A 14,445-nucleotide genomic window follows, 5' to 3' on the forward strand; every position below is an offset into this window, starting at 1 on the left:
CTTCTTAATTCGACAGGTGAACAACGCCACAGCGAGGGTGCAGACGAAAAAACCACCGACGGTACCCAACGGTAGGTCCACGTTTATTTTTTACTTTGGTCTTGGAAACTAGTATCATCAAATTCTTTTTCACTGAGAAAACGTAGTACAGTGAAAACTCGATAAATGTCGCTACTCCGGGTCCGGTCAGCAACACTTACGGAATAGGAGAATCGTCTTTCGAAATTGATTGTAGTTTGCCGACGCTTCGAACGTAGAAAGAGTCAGTAGCTAAAGAAGAAAGAGGGACTGAAACTCGGATTTATCGCCCCAGTTTAAATATCCGCGTCAGTGTGACCACACTACTGCACAGAAGAAAGTTTTTTATTTTTTACTTTTTGTTAATAAAAATTTCACTATCATGTTGGGGAGATTTCTCTGATTAAAATGAGGCTAAACACGATATAAGTCGGTCAATATTTGGTAGCATAATATTGAATTAAATATTGTACTTGCGAGTCTTTCTCTCTTTATTTATCCTTCTTGTGCTGTCCTTTTCTATGTTCGGAAATATCAAAGAACGACGCATCGAGGTTCTGGCTACATTTATCGAACGGGAGGTAGTTATTTTCAAACGGAACGGTTCCACCGTTTCGTAAGTGATCAAAAACTGCAACACTTATGAAATAGGGGGTTTCGTTAGCTACCACTGTTCGATAAATGTACCAATCCACTGACCTTGCGAAGATACGAGTACACAATATTTAATTCAATATTATGGTAACAAATATTGGCCGATTTATATCGTGTTTAGTCTCATTTTAATTAGAAAAATCTTCCCCACATGATAGTAAAATTTTTATTAAAAAAAAGTAAAAAATAAAAAACTTTCTTCTTGTACAGTAGTGTGGTTACACTGACAGGGACATTTAAACTAAGATGACGAAGGCAATAAAGATTTTTAAAGAAAGCCGCTACGTCTCCGGTTACACTTCGCCTCACTGGTTCAAGGGGGATCCCCCTAGTGGTGGGGATAAAAATGTATCATTTATGGAACAGCTCTTGAGGGCATTTATCGAGTTTTCACTGTAATTTTCTTTGGCACTCACAGTGTCTCGAGAATAGTTCGAATCTAAGACTCGTAGCTTGCTTTTAACAACTAGCAATACCAAATGCAATTTTTTCATGTAACTTCTAAAAATCTAAAAATATTCCTCTTCACGCAAAAATGTATAAATGCCTATAATTGAAATTTTATTCTCACATTTCCTAAATTCAGTTAATATTATCACAAATGAAACTTGAATCGAGCTATGGTATGTATTATATTTGTCACCAGTGGAGTGCAAAGGGTTAAGATTTGAAACTGTTTACTACATTGATAGCAGTCGCTCTTATTTCAAACAAACTCGTAACGATGTTCTGTCTAATTTCTACGGGCTAAAACGAATTCTAAGCCGTTCCTGGACACGGAGTAGTCCGTCGTTGAATTTTCTGGGAAACTCCTGGTATCAACAGATAACGGAGAGGTCATCGAGCACAATTCATCGCTGCAAAATCCCCGAGATCGTACGGTCTCGCTCTAATCCTATCGTCCGAGCAATTGGCTTTAATCTAAATCTAATCACGATTCCATTGTGCGACCCCATTCAAATCGTGTCTTAATCCGGCTTACCAGATCGTCCAGTCGCGACCCAGGCTTGCAGCAAGCGCTCGTATTTGGCGAAAATTTAAGCGAGGTTTTCGTCTTGACCAGACGCACCGTCGAAAACATTAAATTCCGATTGCGTGACAATCCTCTACCTACTAGCGTTATACGTAACAGTCGATATCGATTAAAACAGATTTTTATATTTTATTTACCAAGAAAAACAAATCGACAAATATTAATTAACCTGAAATATCGTCGAAAGCTCGCGAGAGAAATTGTATTTTTTCTGCGCCTCGATGGTCGACCCGATCGAATCGACGCGACTTTTTTCCTACTCGAGCACGAGTCGCACGGTTATAAATAATCGGCACTCGAACAACAATGACGAACGTCGGCTGCCAAGTGTTTCCCAAGCTGAGAACCGTTCGAATAACCCGGATCGCGCGCGAGAACAGGCGACGAAAGCGTTTCTAATTATAGGGCGAATTCGTTAGTCCGTAATCGGACACTTAATTGACGCGCGGCCGTTCGAACCAACGAGTTCCAGCGCCACGGTTTCAGCCGCGTGATCGGTGGATTTTAGGAAGTTCGACCCTGTTTCGAAACCGAGATCACCGCCTCGACGCATGCAACGGTTCCCTCTATATCCTTTAATTACGTCGATTAACCCTGAAACCGAATCTTCGCCTGGTCTACGAAATCCCCCAGAGTAGAGTAGAGACATTTCTGGGACTATTTGCACGTGGTGTAAATTTTATTTTTTGAGAGTACAGAAGTCTACGTTATCGAGTTTTACAAATGTGGAACGATCGGAGCAGAGTTCTAGAGGTCTAGGGAAGATGGATTGGTTCTTTTTTTTTCGGGGAATCACGATCCTTCAAAGTCACGTGAGCGATTCAGCCCCGTCCATCGATCGATTCTCACCTGGTGGCGGCAATTCCTTAACGACCGCATCGGTTGGTGAAATTTGGTCTAGCATTCGGATCGCTCAATTATCCGCGAACTAAAGCCACGCGTACGCCCACACGCGGCGAGATTAAGGTCGACTTGGACCGTTTAACGCGTACCTGGTATGCATCGCCGAGGCTAACGCCTCTTAACGGTTGGCACGACTGGCATTTGCCACAGGTTTCCGTGCCGATACCGCGAGTTCCGGCCGACGGGATAGATCTAATTTTAACACGAACGTCAGTCGGTTCCTCGGGGTATCAACTAGGTAAGAATTGACAGCGGATATATTAGGTGTACAAATGAATAATCCAATTTTTTCAGCCACATTCAATGTTTATTTTAAAAGAAAGTGAATTGAATTATTCCATCAAAGTATTCGCCATTACTTTCTATAACTTTAAGCTATCTTTCAGGCAACTGATAAATTCCATCTCGGAAAAATTTTACGTTTTTGGACCCGATAAAGTCGTCAAGCCATTTTCGGATCTCATCCATTGATTGGAAGTGCATATCGGATAAGGCGTGTTGCATCGACCGGAACAGGTGATAATCAGATGAAGCAATGTCTGGTGAATACGCCGAGTGCTGCAAGACGTCCCAGCCAAGACTCATTATGATGTCTTTTGTATGGGAAGCAATATGTGGCCTGGCGTTGTCATGCAACAATTTCACTGGGCGTTCTTCTTTGCCAGTATACGAACGTTTTCGTTCCAATACTTGATTCAAGCAGATTAATTGACGTTGGTAGCAATCCGCAATAACTGTTTCACCTGGTTCCAACAACTCATAATAAACCCACGCCATTGATATCCCACCAAATGCAGAAAAGAACCTTCTTTCCGAAGCGATTGGGTTTTGCAACCGATGTTGATGCTTCCCCGGGATTTACCCATGACTTTCTGCGTTTCGGATTGTCATAAAGTATCCACTTCTCATCGCCCAAAACGATTTTCCACAAAAAAACTTTCGACGCTGCTTATTGAGATGAGAAAGACACGCTGCCACTCGTTGATTTTTGTTGGTTGCAGTGAGTTCATGCGGAACCCATTTTCCATCTTTCTGGATCTTTCCCATCTCACGTAGGCGTTTGGAAATCGTTTGCTGGGTTACTCCTAACTGTTCTGCTCGTTCCTTTTGCGTTTGTGCCGCATTCTCAGCGAGCAGTTGTTCCAAATCATCGTTGTCGCACTTCCTTAGGCCTCCAGGGCGTTGTTTGTCGATTAGACTCAAATCACCGTTTTTAAACTGCTTAATCCAAAATACGCACACATAATACGATACAACACATGCACCGAGAAAGGAACAAATCGATTCGCATGCTCTTGCAGCATTTTTCCCTTGTTGGAATTCGTAAAGAATGCAGTGTCGGATATGCACCTTATCTGTTGCCATTTTCGACTCTACTGAATTGAATACTTTTTGAGGTTATGTTGGGCCTTTCGCTAAACTATCTTTTGTTTTAACTAGCTATATGTCAACACTATATGACCGCAAAAGAGCGGGAAAATCTACTGACTTTAAACTTGATTTTATAACTGCTTAAGATAATTTGGATTATTCATTTGTACACCTAATATTAACGCTGAACTCGTAAATAGGAAGTATGTGGCAAAGACGAAAGAAGAAAATTCAGCTCCCACTGTCTCAGAACAATCCAAGAACGCGTAGTAAAAATAGTTAAAGTTTAGACGCGTGCATTTCCGAAACTATTTGTGTTTTATTAATAATTGAGCCATTGTTAGCGACGGCAAACTTTCCCCTTTGAAATGGTTTTTGGTTTTTGTCGATCCGACTTTCCGTTTAGGAGATATCGTAATTTATGTAAATAGGTAATTTTTAAATAATTCTCTTATGGCGCTTCCCATGTTAAAACGCACTACTAACGCGCATTGAAATCACTAAAACTTTAATTACTTACAGTTTCGAAATTATTAGTATTTTCTCCATTATTGCGCCATTGTTAGCGGCGGCAAAGCCTCCTTTTTGAAATGGTTTTTGTTTTTTGGCGATCCGACATTCCATTTTCGAGACATCGCAATTTATGTAAAAGGGTATTTTTCTTAATTTGACTATCGCTGTCTCCGTCTGACGCGTCGCGTCGGGCTCTCGCTCGCACGTGAGTCGCGACAGTCACGTGACCAGGAAGCGTAGTATTTCCAAGAATTTACTACGCACTGTTTACTATGGACACGCGTGCGAGTTCATTGATCTCCATGAAACGTAAACAAACGCTTCCGACCCTTGTATCTCCGTAATTAGCCACCGTATCGACGCGAAACTAAAATCGTCATATCTCCGGAACTAATGACGCTATCAACTTGTACGAACGCTCATTTTAAAGGGCATTTCATCCTCTATCCGATGGCTATACCAACTACTATATTTTATGCTGTCTTCTATGTTTATTTTGATATTTAACGTTACATATGGATTATACGACTGGTGTACGATAGTACTGGATTATAAATTGTTCCTCTGATTGAAAATAAATTTAAATTTGTATACAGGGTGACTCCACAATTACTAGCCAGCATTTTTTCATAGATAACTGTTGTCTGCAAAATTGACTAAAGTATTTGAAATAAAATTCATTTTCGAGGACGTTTTATCTTCTGATGGCGGAGACAAAATCTTCGCGCGTTTCACAACTAATCCCCGTCGAAACGCTCGACTGTCCTTTTGCCTATCTCTCTCTTTTTTACCCCGTTTCGAAAACGTCCTCTTTGCCATTTTCTTTGTTCGACCATCAGCGCGGATAAAGCGATAAGAGACGACAGAGTGAATATTCTAGCTGCTCCGGGAGTACGCGTGTACAACGGCCATCCCGAAAGAACTTCCTGCCGTTCTTGAAAATTTCATCCCGTCGTTTCGCTTTTACATCCATTTTTCACGAGCTCGCCCCCTTTATACGCGGCCATTTTCGACGCATCGTCGGCGAGGATCAACTCCAATTTACTCGAAACTATTAATTAAGTAGCTTCGGTCATCCTTTCGTTTATAAATACATAATAATATAGCAACGCTAGTTAGTTACAAATAACGTTCTAATTCGGAACGTCATCAAGGTCAAAGTGCAAACGGAACGACGTTAATGGTTTGAATTAAAACGATAGTCGTGTGCTTGATATCGATCGAAACGGACCAGTTGAGTGTATTTAACGCTTTTATTGACCCTAGAACACGAATATCGTTTCTAGTAATCGTACTTTATCGTTTCCCTTATGGTACGTTTTTTTTAATTTATTTCGATGTTTCAACTCGATTAAAATATTTTTCCTTGCTCACGTTTGCAATCTGCAAAGTTCACGGGAAGAAAAATTAGTCGACGTCTAAAGAAAGTTGGAAAGTCTTGTACAATCTGGGATTAAATAATTATTAAACGTAGATAGGTGGTGCTATGTGTCGTGTGTGTAACGTCTGGCACAAAATGTCGCGGCCTCTCCCGCTGGCACTCGATAACTTTTAATTCTCCCGCGGCGATGGGTCACGGTTTTCCACGATTTTATAGAACAGTTCCCCCGGGTCTAGGAAGGGGTAGGGAGATCCATCTAGTTTCTATGCCGACATTTCACGCGTTCCCCGACGTGTCTGTCGTTTCAAAAAGGCAACATTTCAAAGTGACTATTTCCGAACCCACCAGCGAATGACAACTCTGGCAAATCTGATCGATGATTTTTCGACGATGACAAATCGTCCAAGGGTATTGGTTCTTCGTAACAAATTTTATAAAAATCTCAACGAAGAATTTTGTATAAAGACAAGTTAAAATTGTTTATCCAGTCTCTTTAACAGAGGGAACCTTGTATCGCAATTTTTAACATTTCCTGGCCTGTGGAACATCCCCTAAAAGAATTACCATCATCGCCCTATACTAACTTCCACCAAATGCTCATCGTAGCAATACTTTTAGCGCGATCTTGACGCGTCCTACGCTCCCCAGAAGCTTTCACATCGTCGAAATTGCACGAAGGGGAAGGTTCCGAAACAATTTTGCAAATGGAGGCCGAAACATCTCCCTGTGGCCACGCCAGAATCACGTCGAAGCTCTCGAAAATCAACTCGGGAATTCCTCGATCTTTCAACCGCCACGAAACATGGGTTTCCTCGCGTCGATCCCGAGAAATAAACTTTCCAAGCTTCGTTCCTTTCGAACGATCATTCGTATTAAAAAAGCTCGCTCTCCTTTCGAGATCAGCACGAAAGCAAGATTTTAAATTCAGTTATTTATTTTTAGAAACGTATAGAACGACTCTGAATGCAAATCGGTTGATATCTTTCTTGTTCCGAGTTAACTGCTCCGGAGCAATTAAATAGCGTATCGTTCATCTCGACATAGTAATCACGACGGTATCGTTCGGACGAGGAATCGACTAAAAGTGGAGTAACACGTACGGTGTGCAAGTTCGTGTCTGATAAACGAGAGTTAAGAAGGACTCCCATGAGAAAAAATTGCTGTTTTTAAGGACACCCACCGAGGAAATAACCCTCGACATTCAGGCGATCGCATGTGTGCCAGTGGAGCATCGTATAGAACGGTTCCTCCGCGAAAACGGCATAACCGTTGTTTATCAACCAGCAGAATTGAGATTTAAATTAGACGGAGATATGCACGAGATTCCACGGACACCAGATAGCGTGTCCAGTTGCGGGTCGCCAGCGATACCCGGGGCTGGTTCTGGGCGAAATCGGAGGGTTGTCCAGGGGGGTTAAGGTTGGACGAATAATTCGCCACCTTCCGTTTCATTATGGCCGCATCGGCGGAGATACAGCCCTCTGGCACGCGATCCACCGATCAATCCTTCGAGCGACGTTCGTCCATCAAAGCTGACCATCCCGAAATCGCGACCCATTACGTGCACGTAAATCACCCTCTGTTATTGTCGCCCGCGCAATCTTCACAACGCGACTCTTGGACAACTGGAACTTAGGTTTTTTATAATAAAAACGAAATATAACGAAGGATCCTTTAATTTAACTTCTTCGAGGGTTCTTCGACATTTCGAAACCCTTCGAACTGTTAAGTTTACATAGTGGATTTGGGATAGGTCTGGGTTAGGACTCTTGGACGACAACTGGAACTTATTTTTTTTATAATAAAAGCGAAATATAGTCAAGGATCCTTTAGTTTAACTTCTTCGAAGGTTCTTCGACGTTTCGAAACCCTTCGAACTGTTAAGTTTACAAAGTGGGTTTGGGTTAGGACTCTTGGACGACAACTAGAACTTATTTTTTTATAATAGAAACGAAATATAACCAAGGATCCTTTAATTTAACTTCTTCGAGCGTTCTTCGACGTTTCGAAACCCTTCAAACAGCGAAGTTTGCAAAGTGGGTCTCTATTAATACCGAGGATCCAGAAATATTATAAATTTCGTTGATTCATCTTCCGCGAAGTCGATCCATCATGCACGCTGACCCATTGCCTGCGATGTTATAATAAATGCTGTAATTTTTCAGCTGTACGAAAATAACCGAGAGATAATAATAATGCGACCGTCCGAGAGACGTCTTTTGACGAATGGAGCTAACTCTCATGCCAGTGGGTCAGGTTAGCGGTTCGCGGAATTTCCATCGATTCTCGATACGGTTATTTTTCCTCGCAAGCTTTTCACGATCTCGTCGAGATAGAAGGAACAAAGGGAATTTGGGAGATTCCGTGTTTGCAAAGTCGGCGATAAACCGATGGATTTGTACGCGACGAATGTTTCTCGTTCCGGCAGATCGTTCGTTTTTATTTGAAATTCCATTATCGCGAGCGTGCAATCCGAATTACAAATGTCGATCGAAATTACCGGGCGAAACACAGGGCCGTAATTTATCCCGCTGCGGTGGGGTTCGGTGCCCCCGTTACGACATGGTAGCGATAAATTCGATCGTTCACGGTATTCATGAAAAACCGATACACTGGGAATTTACATTTATTCCGATACGATCTGTTCGGAGGCGTTCGCCGATTCGTCCTCCCCGCGAGGAGAAGATTTTTATTCGTTATTCGTGTCGAAGGATTCGAATTTCGTGTGATATTTTGTGGAAAATCGCGTCGCTCCGGTGACGTGAAAAATAAACCAATTTCGTAACGCGTTAAACACGATATTTCACTAGGAATAAAAATTTAACCGTCGATCGAATTGCTGGATTTAATCGTTATACATTATACGATGGAAGTTCGTTTCAATCACCAGCTGTCCGGTTGCTCGCTCGAAATTAATTTAGATATCTCGTTTCCCGGAAAATTTATGTTAATTCGGCCCCTCGACTCTGTAACCGATAAATTGCATTTTTATTTCGTTTGGAAATCTCTTTTGGTGTGGGGGAAATAATTTGTAGTGGTCGATGAGAAATTTTCTATTCACCCAAAGCTGAAAGAGGTTCGAGGAGGCTCGAAAGATATTCCAGTTAATGGATTTAAAAACGATGGATCCGAGGATCGTGAACAGGACAGTTTTTCGACGGAAACGTGACGAAACAATTTCAGAAATGGAGGAGAAAAGCCTGGATCTTCTCTCTGGGAGACAGACGCCTGGTTCCGGACTATCCATCTCGTGTTTCGCGCTGATATCGACACGCGGGATAATTTATTGCGGATCCCGAGGATCTGCTTCCGTGAGAAAACGCACTTGCAACCGGCATCCGTTGAGTCCCGTTGAAATAAAAGGCAATCGATCAGCATCCTTCGAGCTCTTGTTCTCCTTTGCACGCGATGTCGGTCGAAACCGCCGACGATAGGTTCTTCCAACGAGATTTTCTACGGGGGGGAGGGAATTGGTTTTCCATCGACGCGACGGGTTGGCCCGCTTCTTCCCCTTGGTTCGTCTAATCGATTGCCCAATTACGACGAGCTAATTGTAATCGCTGTTCCGGCGAATGTCACTTTAATCGAGACTGGAGCGTTTATCGAGCACCAAAATGGGGGACAAACTATTGTAGATTCCAACTCTATTGGAACTATTTTATAAATTGTAACTTCTGTTCTGTCGATCTCAGAAAGACAGAAAGTAGACTTTGGAATATTTAGCGAGTACTTCGATTGCTACTTCCAATTGACACCAATTATAATTAATAGACACTGAGATAAGAATTTCAGGTATCGTTGATCGGTGAATAAATTTTTCTATATAACAATGAGTTTTTGCAAACACTCCTAGATAGTAACTTTCATCACTTTAAAATAGTTTAAGATAGATTTTCAGAGGACCAGTGCTAACGTGAACGTTTCGTTTTGTTTCAGTGTGCGTACAGTGGCCAGAGGGTAGGTGCTTCCACGACGTGCCCGAATCGGCACTGCTGAATCTCTACTTCGAGATCCGTGAGAATTGCCACGGGTTCTCCTGAAGGCGATGATCGGGCAAAGGCGACGACAGTGACGACGAGAGACAATCATCGGATCGAATTGGTCCTAGTGTCGCGAAAGAGACGGTCTCGAGCACACGCGCACCGAGACCGAATCAGATAGTTCACATTTTCGTTTCTTTCTTCCCAACAGCCGCCAACACACCACGACCAAGCCAACAAAAAGACAGCCACGAGCCATAGAATCGCACGAATCGCGATCGTGAGAGAATTTTCTCCGATTCACGATCCTTTACTTCTTTTTTTTACAAATTTTTTTTTTTCTTTGATTTTCATTTCTCTGAACGCTGTTTCTCAGAGAACGACGCAACGCGTCCTGGGACGTCGAGTCGACCGAGTTCTCGTCTCCATTTTCCATTTTTATATTTTCTTAATTCCGAATTCGAGTTCCCAGCGACTCGATTGGCCCAGGTCGCGTTTCTCGCGTGGAGACGACGTTTCGTTTCGTCGTGCGACAGGTCTAGCACTGGCCCTTAGATGGTCCTCGCGAAAAAAGGCTCCGCTCTTGTCCCCATGACCCCCAACCTCACGCTCTGCCCCTCAGACCTTTTCTTTTAGGGTTCTCGATGATTCCAGCAGAACCAAGGTGGGTGTACAGACTTTATTTACCTACAACTAATTGCTCGTCGTTCAACCAGTTCGCGAGTACTGTCTTACTATTCTCTTCACTTTGTTTTTTCATTTATCTTACGTTTTCGTTCGTCGTGTCCCAACGGGCCCAGACTTATCCCACGTTTCTCACACACACCGACCACTTCTATTTACCGCGGACAGAATATCGTTTCACGCTTAGAAATCGAACCAAAGTTTCAGAATACTCTAACGATCGACGCTGTGGCCAGAATCGATCTTCGAAGCCAAGCATTCTTGATCCATCGACGCTAAAGCTCCGAGCCATCCTCGAGAAACCGAACGAAAGACACGAGAAAGGAAGTTTGATCATTTCTGAGCTTTCCTCGAGTCTATCGATCGGTTGTCTAGAATGGCCAGAAACTTTGGGAACGCATGCTTGTTTCTAAGATTGATTCGCGAGCCTCTTCGTTGCTCGAATATATATTTTCTGGGGGAATTTCGAATCTTCCGAAGCGTGGATGTTCTCCAGTTGCGATTTCCCTCGACGGGGAAAGAAGAGGAGACTGTGAGATCTTCGATGAAAGATGATTCAGAGCGATTAGAAATAGCCGCACGTGGGTAGCGTCTATCGGTCAGTGGTAGGTCGGCACGAGACAGAGCGAACCTCTAGTTCATAGGTCAACGAACCGACGATTCCTAATCGCGGTTGCACCGTGAAGGAAACTGCAGCGTGGACGTTGTGTTTACTCCGCGGAGCGAGAGGGGATGTTTTCTTTGGACCGGTGATCGATCATCGTTCGAGTTCTCGCGATCGAGAGGCCGTCGTCCTCTGCACCGATGCTGGGACTGATTTCCCAATTTATCTCCATTCAAATATTCCAACGAATTAACTGTAAATTATCGATAAAATAATTCCAAGCCTGAGCTTGTTCGACAGAAATTGAGCAGTGGTTGTTACTTAAATACATTTTGGTTGAAAACAAATGCATCTGACAATTTATTTTTAAATTTGTAAAATTGCTCTATCTGAAATTCTGAAGTACAGGGATTGTTTCCTAAACTTTATCTTCAGTACAATAACTCAATATGGAATTATTTAAATACCGAAATATTTTTTAAGTTAATTCGTGGTATTCGAGTGTACGTAAATATTCGAACGATCCCCAGCACTCGGTTTCGAACGCTCGCTGACGTTTCCGCGCGTGCATCCGCGAACGATTTAGACTGTAATGTTAATTTTAACGGAACCACAGGGTATTTGAAAGTATTTTAGCAACATAGAATTTAGGGCAGTCGATAGCGACGACATTCCATCGAACATTCTCGTTCCCCCGCGCTCGAACTTTATTATCCAGATATTTTTGTATCTATTTTTTTTTTTTATATATATATTCTACACTTTTTCGTGGAATTATTCGCCCCGTTCCTCGCCAGAACCGACGCAGGGTATTACTTCTAGTGATCGTAAGAGAGTTACCTCTTGTACGTAGACTGTAACCTTAGATTAACAGTATTACTCGAACGACGCGTTTCTACTCTGTATCTGGAAAGCCAGAGCGCAGATTTGGGCCTTATTCGAATAGTAAGAAAATTCAAAGGTGATGTTTGTTCCATCGAACGGGTCGACCCTCTCGCGCACGATATTCGTTTAACGCGAATCTGACAAAGTTAAACGATCCATATACTTCAAGCTCGGTTCTGTTTTTGTCGACATCGGTCACCACACTATCGATTTCCCGTCAATTCTGGACGGCTTCACCGCGTATCTCAGGTCGGATACGTGGCATTCCTCGCACGAACAGCCACGGAATTTGCGTTATGCGCATTGCTAATACTATTTACCTTCACCCAGATGGTCCAAACCGTCCCACGAACTTCAGAATGTCCATAACCTGGGCTCGAACACTTGGATTCGACCTTTGAGAACTGAATCTCCCTTTCTTCCAAACTTTCTGTAGAAAAATTGTCCTAGATCATCGACAGCAATACTCAGTTTTTCAATTTCTCAGTTCTATCCTTTGTCTTGAGGATCCTGGAAACTCATATCTCTCTAAACATCGAGATCATGGAAACGTGCTCTCAGCATTCCCGTACAATCAATTATCAGAATAGTTTCCACCACCCTCTTTGCGCAAAACAGATCGTTCTGACAGTGAAATGATCAAATACGATATTCAGATAATGGATGATCGAATCTCTACTGTATCTTCGGTTCTTCCGAACGCCTGATCGATTCACCCTCCGCGTCCTTCGTCGGTATCGATGGTTCTGAATGTCCTGATTGTGACGGAGGGCTGGGGGAGGACGCAGACACCCTGTCAACGATCGTATCGTCCAACCTCTCAACGAGAACGAGCCGTCGACCTGTCTGACGGATCGAACTCGAACGTGGATGTCCTGCGTGTCACAGAACTTCTGCTGCGATCCTAAGGGTTTCTCCTTATCTGCATAGCGCTTGGGATAGGTGCTCCTTAAGTGTACATCACCCTCTCTTCACGAAAGTATCTCTCCCTGTCGATGTTATCGTTTGTGGCTCCTTATTGGGGGCCTCGACACCCCAATAAATTGCATTCGTACATGGAATCCTCTTATTTATCTTCTCTGTCAAAGTGCTAAGAGATCTAAACTCCATCCCTAACTGGATTAGCCTCGAAAAACTGAACCAAGCTTGAGTTACGCGCCAATAACAAGACAGAACGATATCGATGAAAATAAATTGCAATATTTTATAATAGAATTTGTGCATCAAAGGGTCGAATTCCTTCCGTTCGTCATTTACTTTGCTCGAAATTTGTTATCCGTACGCGAATTTCGCCCATCTCTGGCAGAACCTCGTTTAATCGAGCTCGCGAACGATTAATGTGGATGCTCGAGCGACGATCCGCGTTTACCGGAAGTAAGAAGAGAGACATTCCCGTCAGGAAGAAGCTACACGTGGACACGAGGAGAACGATTAAAGGGGCTCGAAGAAGAGAGGTCTAAGGACAACGAGGAGACACGAAGTCGATAAAGAAAACGGTATAATTTCCAGGAAGAGACGAATTGAGGAGCGTGTGCGATACGCCCCCCTCCGAGACGTGGGATCGGTTCTCGATAAATTAAGTTCGATAGAGTCAACCCCCTCCAGAAGCTGGACGATGCCGATTATTTTAGATAGGATTCGATCTTCGCGGATTGTTGAGCCCTCGACGCTGCCAGGAGTCGGAAGACGGGAAATCGAGAAGATCGAGAATCTTTTATCGAGACGAAAGATTGGACAGAATCTGTTGGCCGTTCAAGGCCACCTCCCCACTCTCTTAGCGCGAACGGGGCCTCAACGATCCACGGTTCGCGTACAGACAGGGTATTGTCACTGTTTCTCGGTCCATTGTGTGTTCTGTCCAGGCAATAAAGAAGATCTTTTTCTATTTTATCAAATACCACTTGGAATTCTCAATCGTCCAATCTCGCGATCTCGATCCGCGTGGCATGCATCGCTTGTCACGAGCCTCCCTTTTTGGGTTTCTTTTTCCTCTCGATATTTTTTTTTAATCTGACCCGACTACAGACAGAGTCGTTTAATTTCTCTTCGCTTTTTTTTTAAATACACCGTCGAATGTATCTTCGAATTATATTTTTTTAAACGTTAACCCTTTGCCTCACGTTTCGATTCGACAATTTCTCTCTAGTTGGAACAAAGTTTTAAAGATTGTCTGTAGTACGGAATAGAGTCAGCTTTATTGCGTCGATTATTCGTTATAGCGACGTTAGAATCGACCATCAGGCGAACAATAGTGGGAGAATTCGAACGATTTCGTCGTGGTTTTTGCACGCTGATCGACGGGCGTCGGCGTCGAGACCCGTGCACGCTGGACAATCACGGAGAAACAATTCACACTGCCCCCCACCCCCACCCCGGGGAAAGTCGCGCGATAGCGTCGAGACGAAAACTACAGGACATC

General features: G+C 43.2%; 1 protein-coding gene across 7 annotated transcripts in view; it reads left to right on the forward strand.

Annotated features, from left to right (window-relative positions):
- Window positions 1-14,445, forward strand: part of LOC122400918 (RNA binding protein fox-1 homolog 2-like) — a 324,965-nt gene that overhangs the window by 269,502 nt on the left and 41,018 nt on the right. For all 7 annotated transcript variants that reach the window (XM_043402678.1, XM_043402679.1, XM_043402677.1 and 4 more), the window contains 2 exons: window positions 17-71; window positions 9,810-9,830. In XM_043402678.1, the coding sequence (XP_043258613.1) occupies window positions 17-71; window positions 9,810-9,830 (76 nt within the window). The remainder of the gene's footprint in view (window positions 1-16; window positions 72-9,809; window positions 9,831-14,445) is intronic.

This window comes from Colletes gigas, unplaced genomic scaffold (genome assembly GCF_013123115.1).
Source record: "Colletes gigas isolate AHSC1104 unplaced genomic scaffold, ASM1312311v1 Colletes_gigas_Sc00020, whole genome shotgun sequence".
Lineage (NCBI taxonomy): Eukaryota > Metazoa > Arthropoda > Insecta > Hymenoptera > Colletidae > Colletes > Colletes gigas.